This window comes from Motacilla alba, chromosome 20, assembly GCF_015832195.1.
Source record: "Motacilla alba alba isolate MOTALB_02 chromosome 20, Motacilla_alba_V1.0_pri, whole genome shotgun sequence".
NCBI lineage: Eukaryota > Metazoa > Chordata > Aves > Passeriformes > Motacillidae > Motacilla > Motacilla alba.
This window is the reverse complement of record NC_052035.1, coordinates 903,306-924,973: the sequence shown is the minus strand read 5'-3', so window position 1 is coordinate 924,973 and position 21,668 is coordinate 903,306. Positions and strand designations below refer to the sequence as shown.

At 52.0% G+C, this 21,668-nt stretch overlaps 2 protein-coding genes across 11 annotated transcripts in view; one reads left to right on the top strand and one right to left on the bottom strand.

Moving 5' to 3' along the window:
* The window catches only part of NCOA6 (nuclear receptor coactivator 6), a 44,336-nt gene extending 38,979 nt beyond the window's left edge, over positions 1–5,357 (top strand). For 7 of the 9 annotated variants that reach the window (XM_038158556.1, XM_038158557.1, XM_038158550.1 and 4 more), the window contains 2 exons: positions 1,729–1,877; positions 4,758–5,357. In XM_038158556.1, coding sequence (XP_038014484.1) covers positions 1,729–1,877; positions 4,758–4,804 — 196 coding nt within the window. In that variant the 3' untranslated portion in view covers positions 4,805–5,357. Of the gene's footprint in view, positions 1–1,399; positions 1,878–2,006 lie in introns of those variants that run through there. The other 2 variants (XM_038158555.1, XM_038158558.1) reach the window with 2 other exon arrangements.
* An 8,411-nt stretch (positions 5,358–13,768) lies between these two features.
* TP53INP2 (tumor protein p53 inducible nuclear protein 2) lies at positions 13,769–21,642 on the bottom strand. 2 transcript variants are annotated; one of them, XM_038158561.1, is made up of 3 exons: positions 20,940–21,642; positions 17,491–17,620; positions 13,769–16,021 (listed from the first exon to the last, which is right to left on the bottom strand). In XM_038158561.1, exons 1-3 carry the CDS (start codon positions 21,061–21,063, stop codon positions 15,769–15,771), a joined length of 507 nt encoding a protein of 168 aa, XP_038014489.1. In that variant the 5' UTR covers positions 21,064–21,642; the 3' UTR covers positions 13,769–15,768. The 2 variants fall into 2 exon arrangements, with proteins under 2 accessions (XP_038014489.1, XP_038014488.1); XM_038158560.1 differs by having other exon boundaries at positions 17,491–17,800; positions 20,940–21,639.
* Between the last annotated feature and the right edge of the window lie 26 nt (positions 21,643–21,668).

Sequence of the window (21,668 nt, the reverse complement as noted above, 5' to 3'; positions counted from 1 at the left end):
ATGGCTGATACAGTGGGCAGCTTTGGGTATGTTGAACCATACAGGACAAACCTTGATAGAATCACAGATGGTTTGGGTGGCAAGGGACCTTAAAACTTACCTTCGTGCCATGGGCAGGGTCACCTTCCAGTATCCCAGGTTGCTCCAAGCCCAGTCCAGTCTGGCCTTGGACACATCCAGGGATGGAAAAAGCTTCTCTGGGCAACCTGTGCCAATTTCTCCCTAATAGCTAATCTAAACCTATTCTCATTTAAAGCCATTAAAAATCTTTAAAGCCTTTGGGGAACCTTGCAACCCATAAACCTCTAGAAATATTTTCACTTGGAGTAATTTGATTTCCTCCTATGAAAGGAGGGAAGTGATGTGCTGGTTCCTATGAGACAATCCCAGCTCTGGATTTAGTCACTAGAATCTGTAAAAATTACTAACTTTACTAACTGAACTTTGGGTGCTGATGCCTGTTTGCTTCTCTCTGGGAAGCACCCACCTGTTTGGGGGATCCTTTTTGTAGATGGCCCATCATACTCCCTTTTAGGGAAATAGATTTCACTATGTTGTATCTGAGATAATCTACAATCTAGAGTCTCCTCTGCTGTGTGTCTTTCCTTGAGAATGTTTATTTCTCCTTCCATTGAGAAACTGTTTTATTTCAGGTTTCTGTTACTTAACCCTAAAGTTTGTGTGGTTTTAGTCCTTCCCTCAAAGCAGGACTTGTCTGAAGAGTGACACTGCAGTGAGACCTCTGTCACATACAGGTCACCCTGTGCTGTGTCTTCACTCCAGTCTCTGATTCAGGCACCCTTTCCTGAAATCCTGCAAGTTGTCACCCAGAGGGCCTGAAATGAGCTTTCTTCTTTTCCATTATCAGCAGAATAATTTATTTAGTTAATTACTTACCTTTGAATTCACACGAGAGAAGTTTAGTTTAAACTTCTGAAACTGCTTAGTCACCAGAAATTGTCTGGCAAGAATGCATTAAGAAGAAAACACCCAAAAGTCAGTATGAGTTTACAGGGCTAAGAGAGATAAAATAAAAGAAGAATTTAATTACAAAATGTAGCACTTCCTTTATTGTCTCAGTAGCAAGAAAGAGATTTCCACAGTACATAAAATTATTATTTTATAGCAGAAGAAGCTTTTTGTTAAAAAAAAAGAAAAAAAACCAAAAAAACCAACAGATTTTGACTTCAAGCTTTAAGACCTAAAGAAAGTTTTAAAAACCCTTTTTTTTTAATATGTGAAGAAATCACTTGGATCAATGGAGTAAGTCTTTTTAGCAAACCCAAAAGTTGGCATACTCCCTGGAGAGTTCTTAATTCCTCCTGATGTTCATCTGCAATTTCAACTCTGCACCCCCACACTGCAGCAGTCTCTAATGTAACCTGTTTGCTTTTCCTAGACTTCAGTAATGGTGGCACCTGTGGAAAACAGAGCAGACAATTTATAATGCATCTAATTTCTTGGTCTTCTTATGTTGAAAATACTCTCTTTGAGGACTTCTCAATTCTGTATCCTCTGATAATTTTTGATAGAACTGGACTATACTCTGGCTTACTCAGGTCATTCTTCATCTGATAGAACTTCTGGTATCTCTAGCATTTCATATCTTCAGTGCTAATAGTCCGGAACTGGCACCCGTGTCGGGCCATCCTCCAGCTTGTCTGACTTGCATAGAAAAACCTAATTCTTCTCACACTTCATCAGAAATATTTTGTCCCACTTTATTAGTAATGAGACAAAAGAGAATTGTGAAAAGTCTAAAACTCCAAGTAGAAGAAATTCAAGAACAGAGGATTCTGCCGCTTCACAGGAAACCGTAGAGAACGGGCAGCGCAAGAGATCCTCGCGACCTGCGTCTGCGTCTGGCACAGCTAAAGGTAACATGCACAGCCACCCTTCCTGGGGAGAGGGCAGCTCCTAACCTGCTTCCCCAGGTGTTTGCCCTGGCAGTAGCTGCCTCGTAACGCTGGTTTGCAGCTCATACACCTCGGGTGCTTTGTCTCTAGTTTCAAGGATTTAGCCACAGGTTGGTGTTGAAGCGTTTCCCGACGTCTGCACTGGCAGTAAATGCTGTATGAATTCCTCTTTGGTACATCTGTGGAACTTGTTTTCTGCAGCACTCGCCACCGTAGTGTTCAGCACTTTGCCTAGTTGAATTCTCTTTGCAGAAATGTGTTGCTGTTGGAAGGACCGTACTGAAAGCAAAAAGTGACATTTTCCTTTTCCTGAAGCCTGAAAGTCTTCCCAAGTGCACGGTCAGTTCTTGCCAAGTCAAATGCCATGGTTCAGGCACGCTCCAGAGGCTGCTGAGGTGGCAGCCAGGAGCATCAGGGAGTTCTGTGTGCTGGCACAGAGCCTCAGCTCTGCTTCACAACAACATGTGAACTCCTGAAGTTTTTAACCCATGGCATTAGCAGGTGCTGACGTACCTTACTCCTACCCAGGTTACAGTCTATAACAATTATGCAGCATTTGTGTGATATGCATGGCCCAGTGCCAGGCTGAAGCTAATTCTGTCAGCTTCTTGTGTTTAAGGGTCAGAAAAATGCTGATGGACCAAAGTTATACAAGAGAGTAGAGAGAGACCGTCAAGAGGCAACATTCAACCACTATTTTAAAGATAATATACAGAACAAAGAGGTACTGATATAAAATTATATAAAAGGAAGTCAAGTTGAATTCAGCCACCATTTCCATACTGGAGGTACTGAAGTGTGATGCTAAGAATATTGTGTTGTCAGAGTTTCAGAGAAGCATTCCAGCTTTACGCCATTGTGCAATGACTCCCAAAGATTACACAGGGGACCTATATATGTTCTGCACTTTTGTGACTGCTGAATTTAATTATATTTACTTCTTGTGGCAGGACTGTGCAGAAGAATCTGAGTCTGTATTGTAAAAATAAATTCTCTTTCATGATTGTGAAAAAGAGTTTGAAAAATGTGAAGCCAGTGTAAAATCCCTGCCTGCGTTTGAGGGGATCTGGAGCGTGTGACCTGCCCCACACGCTGTACTGAGTAAACCTAAAGATGACAACCAGTGACACTTCAAATTCTGAAAATGTGGGAACGGGAAAGTGCTTCAAATTCAAACAATACCAAAACTCTCACAAGGGTTTGTGCTGACTGTGTAATTCATTTACCTCTGTAAATAAAACCTTAGTTTTTAAATCGTGCATCTGAAGCTGCCACAGTGTCCAAGGGCGTTGCTGGACACTTGGGTGCAGTCTGCAGGGGACACCTGGCTGTGCTGCCTTACCTGTGAGCACACAGCTGCTCCTGAGCTGTGGAGAATGAGCCAAACCAGGTGCTCTGGACAAGCTGCACATTAGTGAGGTGGCTGCAGGAGCATCACCTGGTTTGTCACCTGTGCCTGCTCTGTTGTACATTTTTGTTAGTGAATCAGAGCTTAATTATTCTGGTTTGGTTGCTCCTGTGCTCATTATGTAATCTGTGTCCTGAGAAACCCCCTAATCCATGGTAAAAGGAATGTGGGGCTGGGAGGAGTTATCTCTTGAGATAGAGGCTGTTTAAAGTCATCATTAGGAAAAAGAAAGCAGCAGGGAGAGAGAAGCAGACTTTGGCCTGCTGGAGTAGGAACTTGGTTGCTAAGCCTCAGGAAGGAGGAGGCAGAAGGGTCACTGTGAGAGAAGAGGAGAACACACAGGGAGGGTTAGCCCTGCCCACTTGTGTCCAGCACACTCCGGGGTGCAGGGTTTGGAAGGTGCTGGTGATGCTCCCAAGGGCTGAGACAGGGGCTGAGTGCTGCTGGCCCACTCCTCCTCCAAAACTCGGAGCCTTGAGCAGCAACAAGGGTGGCAACAGCTGCTGCCAAAGCTACTTCAAAGTCAGTCCTGCTGCTTGGAGGGCTCCAGGCTGGAGTCCAGCCTGCTGAGATGTTTCACTTCGGAAAATGGGTTCTGTACTGGAGTTTTCCCTTTTTGGAGTACTTTTCCATCAAGGGCTGCTTTTAGCATTTACTGTACCTTTGAGTTTGTTAAATTTTGAATTGTTGATTGTTTTTTCTAATTCCACATGTAACAGCTGTGGAGTTGTACTGCTGCTATTCTAATTTTAGATGGGCTTGGAAATTTTTTCCCTTTTGACTCTTAAAATACACACAGCTGCAATAGTTTTTGGAAAACATTATGAAGAGCCAAAGAGACATTGCCAACATTTAAAATCACATTTTTAAAAAGATCTAAAGATGCAAATGCCTTTGGTCCTTACTTTTTTTTTTTTTTGTTTTGAAATGGAAACTTAGTGCCTTGGTAAGTGCATTGGACATGTCACTGGCTGTCACCGTGGCCCTGCAGGTGTTAACATTTGTGTCTTTTTGCATCAGCCATGTTCCTGTGACTCAGTGTACCCTGCAGAGACTTGTTTTCTAATAACCTTCTAGGAGCTCAGACAGCTGGGGTGTTGATTGGCATGGCAGAGTGGTTGTGTAGCACCATCTCCTCCTGGGACACGGCTCCCCTGTGGCGCGTTGGGGACAGCACGTAGGGAACAACTACAAACATTTGGCTCTTCTTTCCAAGCTGTTCCGTGAGCTTTGCACGTGCCCAGCTCACGGCGCTCGGGGCCCTCGTGCGTGTCGGGCTGGCTGCTCAGGAGTCTGTCCTGGCGTGGGGAAATCCTGCTCTCCAGGGCACACACTCTGGTGTGAGTTTGGAAAAATCGCAGGGCAATCTGTGCCCCTCTGGGGAATGGCTTACCGACTGCATATCCATGCTTTTTTTCTTCTCTTGATTTCAGAAACGAGTGCCAGTGCAATGCAGTCAAAAAGAAGAAAATCCAAGTAAATTACTGCATGGAAACATGAGACTTGTAAATGAGTGTGAATTTACCAATAGCAATTTTGAGCTGTGATTTTTCTTTTTAAAATAAAATTCTGTACAGTAAGTAATTTTAATATTATACTGTTCCCAATAAATGATTTTTTTTTCCTAAAAAATAGATAAATAGATATAAAAACTGGGTTCTTCTAAAACCCCCTGGATTTGCAAAATGAAGTCAGGGTTAGCACATTAGGGTAATGTGTTTGTATGAAATGGAAGGGGAGGGGAAGACAATTGTAAATTTGTTTGTTTCCACTTTTCATAAACAATTTAGAATACAGGGTTGTCATTTTTAGGTATTAAAATAATGTAATGTGCTGTTGTTTAAGTACTGTATGTGAATAGCAGTCAGAGGGTTTATAAACAAACCTCATGTTGTTTGGAAATGTAAATAATTTTATTATATAGTAGATCTGATGTATTTGTTGTAGAAATGGACCAGTGAAAGAAAAAATAAATTTAAGGGTTTGTATAATGTGGAATCCCTCATGCTCTAAATAAATGTTATTGTCCTATAAATTGGGTTGAATTATTATTAGCAACAACTGCAGCATCATTCCAAACAGGAGGATTGGAGGGATTATTTAGAGCTCTGGGCTTGCAAGCTCCTTATATGTAGCTTCAGCAAGGAATTTGTTTAACCACAAACAAATTAACTGATGCAGCTGCTCCTGCAAAGCAAGGGAGCACGGGAAGGACACCCTGCTGCCCCCGGGGCTGCCCAGGCAGCAGAGGAGCCCCAGCAGCCTGGCTCCCCACAGAGGGCTGCTCAGCAGGGCCAGGCAGGGAAAAGGCCCCGTTGCACGGGACAAAGGCAGCAGCCCGGCGTCCCTCGGTCTGGAGCTCTGCTGCCATCGGCCCTGGGATGTGCTGCCATGGAAAGTAGGTCAGGCTCTTTCCTGGGAGGTGCTGGGGAGAGCCCAAAGCCGAAGCTCTATGCACACACACTGCCACCTCTTCTTTTTCTTGCTGAATTTTAAAAATATGTATCTCAAAAAGCTAATTAAATATAAATTGTTATTAAATAGAAATTGTCAGCTTTTATAATCACAGAAATTAGCTATTTGTGCTCAAGGTAGCAGGCACTGAGTGAAGCCACTGTCACAGCATCATTGGGGTTGGAAAAGTCCTTTAAAACCATCAAGTCCATCTGTTCCCCTAGCACAGCCAAGGCCACTAACCCGTGTCCCCAAGTGCGACATCCACACATTTTTAAAATCCCTCCAGGGATGGGGACTCCACCATTGTCCTGGGCAGCCGTGCCAGGACTTGACAGTGTTCTTCCATGGAGAAGTTTTCCCTAATATCCAACCTGAACCTCCCCTGGTGCAACTTGAGGCCATTTCCTGTCATCCTTGTTCCCTGGGAGCACAGCCTGACCCCACCCAGCTCCACCCTCCTGTCAGGGTGTTGTGGAGATTGAATGTTTCCCCCCAGTCTCCTTTTCTCCAGGCTGAGCCCTCCCAGCTCTCTCAGCTGCTCCTGGTGCTCCAGCCCCTTCCCCAGCCCTGTTCCCTTCTCTGGATAGACTCCAGCCCCTCAATGCCTTTCTTGCCATGAGGGGCCCAAAACTGTCCCCAGGATTGTAGGTGCCTCACCAGTGCCCAGCACAGGTGACAGTCACTGCCCTGGTCCTGCTGCCACCCCATGGCTGGTACAGGCCAGGTGTCATTGGCCTCTTGCCCACCTGGGCACACCAGGCTCTTGTTTAGCTGCTGTCACCAACACTCCCGAGGCCTTTCCCCCCAGACAGCTTCCAGGCACTCTTCAGTGTCTCCATCCTCCCTGCCAGAGTGCGGCTGCTCCTGTCCCTGCACAGGCACAGCTGATGTGGGTACAGGAGCCCCCCTGTCTTTGGGCCCCCACTCTCCATTGGGGCTCACCTTGCTCCATGCTTGGCCTCGCTGCTCCTGTTGCTGCTCAGGTTGGGTGGGAAGCTTTGGAAAATGAGGACTAAGTCCACAAAACTGGAAAGTCTTCACAGAAAAGGTCCACATCCCAATAAACCAGGGGAAGAGAGGGGATGTGCTTCAGTTTGTGGGAAATAGCACTCTGTGGGGAGCATACAGGCTTGAGGTCAGGGTCATGGACCATTTCCAGGGACATGGACCTTGGGAAAGAAGAACTGCAAGATCCGACCACTGTGAAGGAGCCTTGGAAGGAGCAAAGGACCCCTGTACTGGTCCTCTGAGCAGTGCTGGACGTGGGAGCAGCTCACAGTCCTGGAGGAGAGCTGAGCCAGGCTGTGGGCAGGGAGGGCAGGAAGTGGGGCAGGGATCCCTTGGCATTTGGGGATCTGGAATGATATCACCTGGTTTCCACCTCCCACCCAACCACAAGATGTTGGTAACATAGAGGGGACACAAGACAGGGCCACCAGGATGGCCTGGGTTTGGAACACCTGACCAAAAGGAGACATTGAGGGAGATGGGCTCCATTGCCCCCTCGTGCTCTGCAGAAGATGGAGCCAGAATTTTACAGAGATGTGGGCTGGGACACAGGAATGGACACCAGGACAAATGGAAAGAGAGGAGCTTCTGAGTGAGCAGCAGAAACTATTCCCCCTGGGATGCAGTGGCAGGATCTCTTTCTCTGGAGAATTTCAAGCACTGGCTGAACAAAGCCCTGTGGTCTGAATTCAGTAGTTACCCTGCTAGGAGCAGGATGTTGGACTGGACCTCCTGAGCTCCATCCATCCCCATAACCCTAGGCTTTGTCTCCAGCTGCCAAATTTGGTTTTCCCATAAGAAGGTTTATCAAAGCTATGAAAGCTCACTCCCAGCTGGTTTTTTTCATTCCCAGTTTCTAATCTAGCATTTCTCTGAAGTGCTTTTCCCAGCAGCTGGGGGGTCATGGGTGTCTCCTCAGCTTGGCTCTGCTGGAGGAGCTGGCACAGCCACTGGGCTGGGCAAGCCTCATCCCACCCCTGCCCAAAGCTGCTCATGGCTATGTCTCCTCTCATCTGGAGTATCTCCAAGGATGAGGGCTCCTCAACCTCTCAACCTGCTCCTGTGGCCAACCACCCTTGCAGTGAAAAAGCATTTTCTTATCTTTAAGTGAAGTTTCTTTTTACTTCAATTTGTGCCTCTCACCCTGTCCCTGCACTGAGAATGTTCCAGTTCTGTTTTCTGCACTTCCCCCATCAGTAATCTGGGGGACTGGGTGGGATCTCCCTGAACACAGGGTGGGATCTCCCTGAACCTCCTCCAGGCTGGGCAGTCCCAGCTCTCAGCCTCTCCTCATCTCCAAGCCCTTATCACCTTCGAGGCATCTCTGCCTCTGGTGGGTGCTGGGAACATCTCACACTGTGCTTGGAGAAACAGCTGATGCTGCAGAGATTGGCTGATCTGGGGTTTTCTCAGGGCAAGCGACATCTGCTTTAGCTCTGTCATTATCTGATGAGTTGTAAGGTTTGCTAATGGGGAGGGGGAAAAAATTCCCTCCAACCCCTCAGCCTGTGCCATCGTCTTTCCTGTGTGTCCTTGTCTTCAAAGGGGATGTTTTTCTGTTATTTGTCATTCAAACCATTGACTTTTAAAAGCATTTTTTAAAAAAACCAAAGCATTTTGCAGACAGATTTATTTGCAGGCTTTAGAGGAATACACATAAAATAGATTTTAAATATATTTTTTTTATTTCTTGTGATTTTTCTTTATATTAGATTTTTTTTTTCAGTCAAGAGACAGCATTACAACCTAACAACCAAAACCAGGTTACACACACAGGCACACTACACAATGTGTCCCAGGCAGTCGACACACAGCAAATGTTTACACAATGTCCTATGAGGAGGAGACACCCCTTCCTACGAACCCTGCTTACACCAACTGAACACACAACACACAAGAAGGACGGATTTCGTTAGCTTCGAGTTCCAGACGAGGTCTCAGTCCTACAGCACAGGTGATGTGGAAAACGTGGGGCTGGTTTCTCCCTCTTCTCCCCGATCCCCGTGGCGGCTGCGCCACGCGTAAGGCAGAGCCCAGGGCGGGAGCTGCTCTGCCCGGGCTGCCCCGGGCACCGGCGGGAGGGCACGGGAACATTCTCCGGGGCAATTCAGGGAAGGCTTAAGGCAACCTTTTCCAACCATGGAACAGCCATCTGTCCTGGCACTCCTGCATGCGTCCTGCTGCTCCCGCTCCTGCTCCTGCTTACTCTCCAAACACGGCCCAGTGGGCAACTGGGGTTTAGAGCTTTTCAAAGCTGCCTAAGAGATTTAGTATATCCAAAATGCTAAATGCTTTTTAGCAAAAAACAACAAACAAACAAACAAACAAATCCCCAAAAAACCAATCCAAACCAACAAACAAAAAAACAAAACAAAACAAAAACAAACAAACAAAAAAAAAACCCCAAAAACCAAAACAACAACAACAACAACCACAACCAAAAAAACCAAAAACCTTTTGGGGCATTCATTCTGTTGGGGTTCTCTGAAAAACCCCACAGTGACTTTGAAAACAACACAGAAACACAGAAATACCGAAAACTGACTCCCTGGTCACCTCTTGCATAGGACTTGTAACTGCAGTTCAGTGATTTTTTTTTCAAGTTCTGTCATTGTGTTTAAAAAAGATGCCAAACCATGAAAAAGGTGAAGGCACATGTACAGTCAGTCAGTCCCACATGGGGGAGGGTAATGTGTGGGCAAGAGTTTCACAAGCAGGTGCCAGGGGTGGATACACACAGAATATTGCAGTGCTTGGTGGCGCTGTGCAAGGACAGTTCTGAAACAAGAGGAAATTTCACTGGTTTACTGCTACACCTTGTGCTGCTCCCTCATCCCCAGACTTCCTGAAGCACAAAGCTGAGGATAAGAATTCAGTGAGACTTGGGCACAGCTGCTCACAGCTCCCCAGCAAGGGTACATGAGGTGAATATGAAAGAGCAGAGGAGCTTTGGGCTCCCCTGTGTAACCCATTTTTAAGCTACACTTAGAATTTACTGCACTGTTTATGCCTCCATTTGCAGAGAATAAAATCTTCCCCCCCCGCCATGCAATGAAATAGGGTCAGAGTGGAAGGCAGAAGGATTTTCAGGTTTAGCTGCAACAAAGTCAAAGCTTTGCAGCTCTTTTTGTGCTCTGGAGCATGGGGCACCATCCCCGAAAAAAAAATATGGGGTTGGAAAAGCAACCCTTTCGCCAGGCCAGGAGGTGCCAGCTCAGAATGAGTGGGGGACACAGGGGACACACTTGAGTGTCACCACTCTGCACAGAACTGAAAAAATGAACACGCATAAAAGCCACCTTTGCTATTGAATGGAGCTGCTCATCCTCATCATCCTCATTTCTAAGGAGAGCATTATGGGTTAATGACAAACGTTTTCAAGAAGCAAAAAGAAAGGCTGATGGAACAGGGAGACCTCCTGGCGAACCGTGGGCAGCTATCCAGAGCCCAGGGCTGGGGAGTGCTCTGGGATCCTGGAGACGAGCAAGGAGAAGGTGGCGTCTCCAATGGGGCTGAGGACACCTCTCAGCAAAGAAAGGATTCTTCAGGAAGGCAGAGCCCTTCCCACTGCTGCATCCAGCTCCCACAGCCACGTTCAGGCAACTTGTGGCAGCCACTCCAGTGATGGGAGGGAGCCCATGAGGACAAGAGGAAGTTACTGACTTCGTATGGAGCAGATCTGAGAGGTGGGAAGCTCCACCTTGAAGAAGACAAGCCCTGAGGGGATCAGCCCCTTTTAAGGCCCATTCCTGTCCCTGGTAGGTCTGCCTGTGGCAGTCCCCTGGGAGGGGGCTGCTGCCAGTGACATGGATGTCGCTCCCCAGGATCTGGTCCCTGCCAGCAGCTGTGCTGAGGAGGTCACCACAGTTCATGGTGGAGAAGGGCTTGGGGGTGAAGCTCTGAGAGGTGGGGGGAAGCTGGGCTGCTGATGCTCCCCTCCTGCCACCAGCAGCTATGGCTGAGTGCATGCAGCAAAGGAGGAGCAGCAAACTGGAGGCTGGGAGTGATGACAGCAGACAATCCCTGGTGGCTCAAGGGTACCTGTGGCACCAGCCGGACATGGATGGCCTCCTGTTCTAACCCAGAGACTCAGGGAAGACTCAACGACTGCCAGCAGCCATTTCCAGGGTATTTCCAGAAGGCTCAGTGCTGCCTTCTGAGATATGCTGAGAGCCATTTATCTTGACTTGAGGTCACTTATGTCTTCTTCCTGTTTCCTAATTATTAGATGTTTGATCTTTGGGGACTCACTTGTTTTTCAATAAATTCACATGAAGTTTAATTTCCACTTTATGCAGGGCAATGGAATTGATACTGATCCAGAGGGGCAACTGCAAAGCTGTGGGACTCAAGCCTAGAACCTCACTGGAGTATTTTTTTATCTTTTTTTTTTTTTCCTTACTGGTATGGTAAGACATCTAAGTGGGTATTTTGCTCCCCATTAGGGCTGAATAGAATAGGAAAAAGTACTAGTATGATGTAAATGTTAAATTATTGACCAGAAACAAGCCTAAAGAGAGAAGATTGCTACAACAGTGATCTTTGGGATGAGCCATGCATTGATGTTCTGCACAATGAGAAGGAAACGTGGACTCCCATGGAAATAATTGTTTTCCTTCCAGACCAAGCTTTTGCAGCAAAGTTTCTTAAAAAGAGCATTTGTGAGTGCAAGTTTCAGAGCAACAAATGAGGGGGACTTTTGCCCCCACTCCCTTGGCATCCCTCCAGCCTTGGAGTGCCAAGAAAGAGCCAGAATTTGGTGTGAGAACCCTGTTGTGGCTGCTGGTGAGGGGTCCTGAGTGTGCCGTGGCCACAGCTTGGCCAGTGCAGCAAGCACCACTGGTGGCCCTGGTGCAGCCCAAGAGGTGGCACTTCTCCAGCAGGGCTGTCCCTCCTGCTCCCATCACACTTTGAGGGTTCATCCCTTGTGCTGGGATGCGGCAGCCAGAGCAGAACCAGACAAGCAGAGGCAAATCTTACTTGGAGAAGATCCCTACACCATGGGGGCTTCAGTGGCAGGAAGATTCTTCCCTCCATAAGGGGTCTCACAGACTCCAGCATTGCTGCGAGCACTCTCCCAGCCTGCCCCAGTGCCCTGCTGCTCACCTGAGCTGGGGCTGGAGCCAGCTCAGGTGTCTGAGCCCAGCACTGACACACAGCCCAGCAAAGCTGGCATTTACTGAACAGGGATTTGCCCAGGCCTCTCCACTGGGAATTCTTCCCTTTTTATGCTTTCATTGCAAGAAATACAAAAATTTATTTCAGTTGCCAGCATCACCATTTCCCCAGGTGATCATTTCAATGGCTTCCCCATCCTGGTTGTCCTCTGATCCCAGTGATGTGGTGGGTCAGGCGATAACACACAGTTCTGCTGCACTTCCCAAACCCCAGGAGGCTCAGTGCTGAAAATCTGTACCTGGCTGTTCACAAGCCGGTCTAAAAAGGGACCAGCCACATTCGGCTGTAAAGGTGAATTTTCAGGTCATGAGCAAATGAAGAGGGGCTGCAGCCCAGGAATGATCCCACCACGAATGGCCACAGTTTCCTTTTCCTACAGGAGTGTCAGAGCACCCTGCAGCTCCTGTCACCACCACGTGCTCCCACAGGCCACATGCCAGCAGCATCCCAGAACCAAACCCCGCATTCTAACAGAGAAGCCTGGGAAAAAGATATTTTTAAAGACCCCAGCAGATTGGTTTGTCCCTGAGTCCATGCTGTAGTTTCCCCCTACACAAGTACAGAAAACAAAGCAAAATTCACCCCACCTGTCCCAGCAGGACCAGCTCAAGAGCTCCCTGCAAACCAGAACCTTCCCATTGGAAGCACCACACAGTGCATCACAAATACTGGGTGCAAAAAAAAACCCCAACAAACCCCTAAAAAAATCAACCCCAAAACAAACTACTGAACACCCACACTGGGCTTTGAAATATCTACACATGCAAATGGGTGCACATACAGGAAGTTCTCAGTTTTTAAGCACCTTTCATTTGTTTTAAGATTCGAGGACACAAAAAACCTCAGTCAAAAGGGGTTTTCTTGCTCTGGCAGCACTGGGCAGGAGATCTGGGGCCAGGCCATGCCTTGTGCCTGCTGCTGGGCAGGAGCAGCACACTTCAGATCTTCTGCAAAGCACAGGATGACCAGAGCACAGGGAGGGGGGCGGGGTCACACTGGTGACAGTCGCCTGGCAAGGTTGGCAGGTGAGTGTTAGGTGTTAATACATGGCAAGAGTGCAAACAACAGAGGGGACTTGCAGGAGCTCATTTGCTGTGGTTTGTGCCCTCTGCTGACCTGCCAGATGCTCAGCGTCTGGATTAACCTCTTCATGAAAACATTATTAATAATTTATTAATCTTTTATAAACATACTCTGGATATAAAGTATGGTAATAGTTCTGCTTCATCTCTTGTGCTGGCTGGGCATGGAGTGATGAAAGACATCTCAGACTGGCACAGAAAGAGCTTGAATTTGCTTCTGAAAACCAGGACAGAGGAAGAAGATCACCTGTTTGAAATGGGCAGTGGGGGCTAGGTGCTGGTGGCAGTGCCAGGCTGAGACAAGCCCCCCAGGAACACAGCCAAGGGCTGCTGGCTCACAGCAGATGAGAAGGGTGCACGGGAGGATTTCCATAAGGGATTTCTCCTGGGGTACCATCTCCAGCAGTTGGGCAGGCACAGGAGAGCCTGGCAGGTAAGACATGGCATGATCTGCCTTGGGGCCACTGCTCCCCCAGCCTGCTCCTCTGGGAGCCACCGAGGGGGCACAGCCAGCCTCTGATTTCTGGAGTGCTCTAGAGGGACTGGCAGCAGGAGAATTTGTAGTGGAGACCAAGCTGGGGGCTGGACAGTGCTTGGGTTCTGCCCTTCTTGATGTGTGCTGGGGCCAGAGACAAAATGCTTCCTCCAAGGCTGCTGCCCAGCGGCCACAGAGCGGTGCATCCAGTGGGGATGGGAGGGCAGCACCCATCAGACAGCCCCTGCCTGCTGCCACAGCACCTGTGCCACTGTCCCTGCACGTCCCTGCTCCCAGTCCATCCCAGGCATCACTGCAGGGGCAAAAAAAGGCATTGAGTGTGAAGCCCAGGAAGCTAAAGGATGTAAACGCTCCCCTGGAGTCAGGAGATGCCAGTCTCTTCACCAGCAGGGTGATCTGGGGGTGGTCTCAGGCTTGGTGAGGGACAGACATTTTGGTGAGGCCCGAGGATAGTGGAACAATGCTGAGGGCACGGAGTTCCACCTCTTGGGATGCACCACTCTGGAGTTGCCCAGCTCTGTGCTTTTGGGAAAGCCGAGGCAGTGGAGCGAAGGGGAACTGCTGCAGGGGAGCAGCAGCAGCTGGCTACTACGGTCCAGGCTCCTTGGCCCAGAGCTAGGGGCTGTTGCTACTAAGAAGGTTCATTTTAGCTTTAATCTCATTAAAATAATTAATAACTATCAGCTGTCTCAGTTTGGGCTCACCAAAATTCCTTCAGTCGAGGTCCCCGGCAACATGGTGAGTGGAAGAACCTCTGGTGAAATCAGAATTTTCTGGAGTGTTGTGGGGGTATTTCTGGTCTCAGAGGGTGGGAATCCAGGCTGTGGTCACGAGCAGCACGCTTTCCCAGGGCACAGGGTACAAAACCAGTTCCTAAAAGGAGCGAACTGGGGGCAGATCAGCAAATTTCTGCTGGATTTGAAGCTGTCTCAGCTGGTGCTGGAGCCAGTGAAAAGCCTGGACCATGTTCTTCCAAAGGCAGGAATCCATCACGAAGAGAGGAGGGATTTGCATTAAAAATTAGTATCACCTAGCAGTGAATTTGGCCCTTCACGGGAAAGGATGCCATTTTTAGTGGGGAAAGAAGATGCCTCTGTCACAGCTCCTGTTACAGCAATCCTCTCACTCAGGCCTGCCCCATCCTGACCCACTGCAGTGGCTCCCAGATCCATCTTTGTCCTTATTTCAGCATCTTCCCTCCAGCCTCCTCTTCAGCATCTCTTCACCACCACCACGGACATGCTTTGGCCACCTCGGGGAAGCTGTGCAGATCCTGCCTCCTCTCCCCCCCTGGGGACTAACACCAGGCAGACAGCAACTCTCGGCTTAACAGCGCTTCTTCTGAGTGTCCAGGTACAGAGAGAAATATATACACACACCTATACAGGTCTACCCCTGGGGATACAGCTGTGGCTAGGGCAGGGGACTGGCTCCAGGACCAAAGGGCTCGCTTGGATGGGACCACCAGCCACGGTGATGCCACCCCAGGCTGGCCACCGCTCCTGGCACGGTAGCCAAGGGCTCCGGTGCGGCGCTGGGACGGTACTTTGATTCCTGAGATTCCTTTTAAGGTTGTTAAAAAAAACAACACCATGAGGCACCAGGAGCTGCGTGGCTAACCCAGCCCTGGAGATTCTACCAGCGCTTTCAACCACAAGCCCCTTCGGGACTGGCAGTGGGGCGTTATCACTGTAAAATGTAGCTAAGAAATCAAGGAGGGAGAGGAGTATTTGCTGGCTTTGCAGGGTGGAACCATTAATTAGTGTCATTGATGAGATTTTCCTAGAAATCCCAAATGTTGTGGCTTCATTGCTCTTGTCACTCCCGCTCGATGTCTCTGTGACATCCCAGCCAGGCTGTACATGGAGTCATGATGTGAGGAAAGGCACTGATGTCACAGGCTTATCAGGACAAACAGATTTCACCGGGAACAGGTGATTTCAGGAACAAGTGATTTCACTGGGAATTCTGATTTCCCGCGTGAAGGCTGCCGAGGCTGGGGAGGGGGAGCATGGCCCTCCATGCCGGCGGCTCCGGGGGTCGTGGCCCAGACGGCATCGAGGGTGAGGGGCGCGGTGAGGGTACAGGAGGAACATGAGGAGCGCGGGTCAGGCGTGCGGGCGCGGGATGTGGAGTGAAGCCGCCGCCGTGTCCCCAGTGTCCGTGGGGGCCGCTCCCGCGGCCGGGGCCGGCCTGGGGGAGCCCCTGGGCGGCGGAGCGAGGTCAGTAGTTGCAGTGGCGCTGGCAGGGCTGGTGAACGAAGGCCCCTGGGAGCTGTTTGGCGCGGCGGGGCGGGCGCTGCCGGGCCCGGTTCTGCCGCTGCAGCGCCTTCTGGGCCAGGCGGTGCCGCTCCGCCAGCTGCTTGGCCCGCTGCGCCCGCTGCGCCTGCCCCGCCTTGTCCAGCGCCGCCGCCTTCACCGCCAGCGCCCGGCCGCGGTGCGCCACGGGCGGCTCCGGCCGCGGCTCCGGAACGTCCCTGCGGAGACAGCGGCGTCAGCGCGACAGCACCGCCCCCCAGCCCCGGCAGCCGGGGGACACCGGTCACCGACCTCCGGCACGGCCCTCCTGCCCCACGGGTCTCCTGCCCCAGCAGCCTGCCGAGCGGAGCGGAGCGATGCTCCAGCAAGGCAGGCTCTGGGACGCCCGAAAAAATCAAGACACCACCAAGAACTCCACTGTGTCTGGGTCCCTTGAGCCTGGTCTGTCTCCATCCCACTGTGACCCCTTTGGAGCCTTGGCTAGTCTCAGGTTCCCTTTAGCCCTTCTCTGCCCCCCTCCAGCACTGAGGCACTCCAGAACACTCTGTCCACTCTGGACATCAAGCTCTGGCCCTCAGGGAGACTTTGGAAAGAGACAAATCCTGAAGGAATGGTGTCACCTAACCAGGAATGGTGTTCTCTAGCCAAGAATAGTACCCCCCAAATAGGAATGCTGTCCTCTAACTAGAAATGCTGTCCCCTAACCAGGAACAGTCTCCTGGCCTGGAGCAAAGCTCACCCCAAATTCTTACTCCTCCCCTGCCCCACTGAGGGGCTGCAGGGGAGGAGTTGGAGGGCTGGGACTGGGGGGAGAGCAGGAACCCCATGGCACGGTGGCAGCGAGGGCTGAGCGTGGGCACGCTCCAGGTTTTCCCTGGGGGCTGCAGGGCAGGGGAGAGCAGCCCGGGGAGAGGACAGAGCTCCAGGATGTGGCCCCAGAAATGGGTGTGAAGGACTCCAGCCCACAGGCCTGGCAGGGCAAAGGGGCTATTTGGGGCATTTCTGTTTAATTTCCCCACTGCTGAGCTGGGGTTTGGGGCAATGAGAAGTGTCCCACTCCCCACAGCTGTGGGATACCCACCCCTGTGCTGGGCCAGTCTGGGGACAGGTGGGGGACTGAGGGGGGCTGCAGCACCCTCCTGCCTGAGGGACCTAGGGGTCTTCAGGGGGCCACTGTGCTCAAAGGCCACCCTGTCCCATTGGGCTTGCTTTGCTTGGGCCATGCCTGTGCAAACCCCTGGTGTAAGCCCTGCCTGGCAACCCCCCCGGACAGGTGACAGGTGGCACTGGCATTGGCAGGAGTGGCCTTGGCAGAGGTGGCTGTGCCAGGAGACCCTGCAAAGGGCAGGGGAGATGAACACAGCCCTTTGCCAGCACAGCCCAATGCCAAGCTCGTGTCCTGCAGCCGTGGCCATTTGAATATGCTACTGAGACCCCTTAGCAGAGGACTTTGGACACAGGGGCTACCAGCCATGCATGGTGACAGCTGGGGCACCCTGCCACATATGCAGTGTTCCCTGAGGTGGGTGTGGGGACGCTGATGTCCCCCACTGCCACACTATGTCTGTGGGTGAAACATTCCTGGGGTGTAGGCAGGGATTTGGGATGGCAGGACCGACCGTCCCCCCCTGGTCCCTCAGTGGGTGCTGGGGCTGCTGGCCTCCCAACACCCTCACAGTGCACTCACTCTGCAGCATCGTCCTCGGGGCCCTCCCCATCCACCTCGAGGGTGCTGGTGACGTAGACAGACATGCTGGGGTGCTCGATGAGCAGGTCCTCCATGGGGCTGCTCCCCACGCCGTCGGGGCCGGGCTCCTCTGCAGTAAAACAGGGGGGAGGGGTGACAAACCAACTCTCGTCCATCAAGCAGGGACCGGCCGGAACCGGGGAAGCAGCCGGTGGCGGAGGCGGACCGGGGGGCGTCGGGCGGGGTCGCGCCGAGCGCCCGGTACCGCCAGCAGCCGGGCGGCGGGCGGGGCCGGGGCGGGCACGGCTGCCTGGGGCGGGGGTGCAGAGCCATGCGGGGCGCAGCGGGGACACACACGCATACCATGTACAGTGGGGAGGGAGGGGGAGAGAAAGGGGTATCGTTAGTGCGAGAGACACCCACCGCCGGCACACCGCTACACGCGGGCCCGCGCCGCGCCCCGGCCTGAACCCCCCGCGCGGCACGGACACGGCTCTGCTCGGACAGGCTGAGCCACAGAGCTGGGACACCGGCGGGTTTACTGCAGCTCGGGGCCTTCTCCTTCTCCAAAGGAGAGAAGTTCAGGCAGTGAAAAACGCTGCTTTCCCCGTTCTGATGGCACCTGAGCCGGGCCGGGCCGGGCCGGGGGAATGTCGACACGCCGGTGCTCACAAACACCACCCAGCACTCCGCAAACACAGAAACCGAGCACACACAGCAGAAAAACAGTCCACACCTTTTCTCTGGAAGAAATCATGGGAAAAAATTCTTCAGCAAAGGTTTTCACTGTGCCTTCAACTCCAGCCTGTTAGAGGCCAAATTTTGAGTGGCTGATCCAGAAGTTGACACCCCCCCCCCCAAGCATCCCATGCCTTCCCTTCCTCACCTCTGCCTGGCAGCAGCACTTGGGCCGGTGCTTTTCTCGGCTGCCTGTGCTTGGAATTATTGGTGCTGTAATGGGCTAGGGAGCATGCACCAAACGTGGGGATGCCCACACCCATTCCCAGACTCATCATGGGGATTTGAGGGAACTGGCAAGGGGGGAGGCAGTGCAGTATCTACATGGACCCTGCAGCTGGATGAGGGAGCAGGAGGAAGCACAGATGAAACTGTTCTTGCATGGAGAAACAGAGCATGGGGGTGGGTAGTCCTGGCTCAGTGCATCCCCAGCTCCTCCTGCAGCCGATGGCCCAGCCCAGGGCTCAGGGAAGGCCACAGTCGACCTTCCAAACACCAGAATGTCTTTCTCCAGGTCAGAGGATATCAGCTGTTGAACATGCAGGGCTGGAGATTGTCAGCGTGGGGACAGCCACCGAGCTCGGCTGGAGCAGCACTCCCACAAAGGGCACAGAGAGCATCCTGGGCACTGTGCCCATCCTTTGCCAAGGTGGGGTTTAATGTCACAAAGCAATATTTTGGGATCCTCAAGTACCTCAGTGATGCAGCCACATTCTGGGAAATGCTCTTCGCTCTCTCCCTGGGTGCCGAGCAGGGCCAGGCTAAGCAAGGGGGCAGGAGCAGCATCAGAAACATTCCAGGAAGGTCTGAGTAATTCAGGTGCCTTTTGCAACACAGGGGGCAATGACCAGGCTGGCAGAGGCTGAATCCAGAGGCTCCCTAGGCTGCCTCTCTGCTGCTGGGAGGGAGCCAGGCTGGGAGCAGCTGCTAGCCACCACAGCTCCAAGGGAAAGGATGGGGCTCCAGGTTTGGTTCTTGGAGTGTTTGGTGTAACTCAAGCCCCAGAAATAGAGCTGAAAGAATCTGGTCCCCCACTGTTCAGGGACTGCTGTGGGGACAGAGTGCAGCTGAATTAGCAGCAGGGTACCATTCACAGGCAGACACTGCTGGAAGCCAGCGCTGCACCAAGAGCCGAGGCACTTCACTGGGAAAACTGAGTCAAGTCCTGGTTCCCTGTGAGCCATCTGCAGCCTCGACCCAGGGATCAGGGGACAGCATTTCTCTGGCTGGGGAAGCTCCTGGCTCCTCCTGGCATGCCTTAGGCTCGCTGCAGCTGCTGTCAGCTGGCCCTGATATGTGGCAGCTGCGTGCCTACTCCTCCAGGGACCTCCTTGCAACAACCCCCTGCCATGGCACTGCCATGACCCTCCCTGGACAGGCACCTGAATGCCCAGAGCACAGGGAAGCCTCTGCAGCTGCCCATGCCCACATCACCCATCACCTCCAGCAGCTCTCCAGTGCTCCCACCAGGCATGGGGCTGGCCCTGTCCCCCATCCCAGTCTTGTCCCTGCTCTGGTCCCTTCTCCAGGTCACTGCATATGGGAAAAAAACCCTAATGAACAACTTGAATAACAAAAACAAGCATGGGGAACAGGCAGGGAACATCTGCCCAGAGACCTGCTGACTGCAAGAGGGAAGACAAACCTCCTAAACCTGCAAGATGCATCTGTGGTTCCCTGAGCTGGGGCCTCACAACCAACCGGGGGCTACCAAAGCAGAGCACAGCCATCAGGAGCTCCTGCACAGGCAGGAGGGTTTGTCTCTGATTGCTGCTGGATTTGCAAGGAAAAGGTCATAAAAACATCATTGCAATTGGCTGAGTCATCAATCTACAACAGAAACTCCCAAGGTCTGAACAGAGCTGGAGAAGATCTGCACAGGCAGAATTCAATCTGCCTGGTTGGTGTTACACAGGGCTCGGGATGGCTCTGGGAATGGGGAGCCCTGTGGACTCTCTAGGTACAGGCCACCTGGTGCCAAACATCCCTTGTGCTTGGCATGGATAGTGGGAATAATTTGGGAAGATAACCCCCATGGAGCTGAGATTTACTTCTCTCGAATGACCCAAGCATGGGCAGATCCCTGGTGGCACATCCCCAGCTGGAACAGGCAGGCACCACTGCCACCTGCCCTGCCATGGGGACAGCCCCTTCCCCCCCACACCAGGACTGGGGTCTCCCAGGGAAACAGGCTCCTAGTGTGCTTTCAGCAGGAGCAGGGCAGGGAGCAGCTGAGCTTGGCTCCTCCTGGAAAAGTGCTGCTGTCCAGGGCACAGCTCAGCCCAGGCCATGGCAGTGCCCAGCCTGCCAGGGCTGGGCCCCCCTCCCCACTGACCCCTGTGGGCAGCATCACCCCAAAACTCTGGGTGATGTCCCTGCCTTGCCAGGCTCCCTTCCTGGCATGGAGGCACCTGGAGGCTTCTGGGCAGCAGCAACCCCAGCTGGAGATGCTGATGCTGCTCCCACGCTGGCAGAAAGTTGAGAACCATCACTGGGAGAGGAAAAGGAAAAGGAGGAGCAGGTCAGAGGCTGCTGCAGTGACCCCAGGACTGGGCACCACAGGCAGAGCACGGGGACCGGGGCAGAAAAAATGAAGGGCAGAGCTGCTTCCATGTGGTGTAGGCTCATCTGCTGATATAAGGGTGTGCCCAGCTCTGGAGAGACAAGGTGCAGCAGAGGCTGTGGGAAGACAGTTCTGTTCCTTTGCTCACCTGCAAGATCAATTATGAGCCAGCCATCCTCCTCCTCCTCTTCCTCGACAAAGGGTTTGGGCTCCTCCAGGCCCTCTGGCATGCTGCTGTCACTGAAGAAGAGGCTGGTGAGACGCTGAAACATGGTGGGGAGTGGTCCAGCAGGATGGACAGGGAGATAGAGCTACTGCTGGGCACCAGCTTCCAGGCACAGACACAGGAGAGATGGGCAGGGAGGAGAGAAAGAGCCCTCGAGGTGTCAGTAACAGAGATGTTTGGCTGCCAGAGGAATCTGAGCTGAGAAGTGTGCAGTGCAATTGTGAGGTGCTTCACTTGGCTTCAGTGCAAAGGCCTGGAAAAGAGAGAGAGAAAGGAACAGCACATTAAAATAGGCTGGCAGTGTGGCCCTCCTGCATCCCAGGGGCTTGGATGGGCTCAAAGGGACAGCAAAAAGTGCCTCTGGCACTGATCTGTGCCATCTGTGCCAAGTGGGCTGTCCCAGTTGGTGCTGTATCTGAAGCAGCACTGGGTGCCTGTACCCTGCAGCCCCCACTTGCATCAAACCCCTCATTGTGGCCCCATCCTCATGGGTGGGGTGTCCCAGGAGACCCATCCCCAGGAGCTGGCAGGGACAGAGCAGGCAGTGTCCCTAAGTCAGGAAAACATGCCAAGCTCCTGGCAGCAGACAGGATGAGGACAGCATTGTCACAGAATCCCAGACTGATTTGGACTGAGAGGGACCTTGAAGTC

Bases quoted from the DNA above. Each gene is read 5' to 3' on its own strand.
- TP53INP2 (XM_038158560.1), bottom strand. From the start codon at position 21,063: ATGTTTCAGCGTCTCACCAGCCTCTTCTTCAGTGACAGCAGCATGCCA. The intron at 17,801-20,939 runs GTGAGCAAAGGA...CCCCCGCCCCAG, and splicing joins GCTCATAATTGATCTTGCAG to GCAGCCGTGCCCGCCCCGGC. The intron at 16,022-17,490 runs GTGAGTGCACTG...CTGTCTCCGCAG, and splicing joins CCCGAGGACGATGCTGCAGA to GGACGTTCCGGAGCCGCGGC.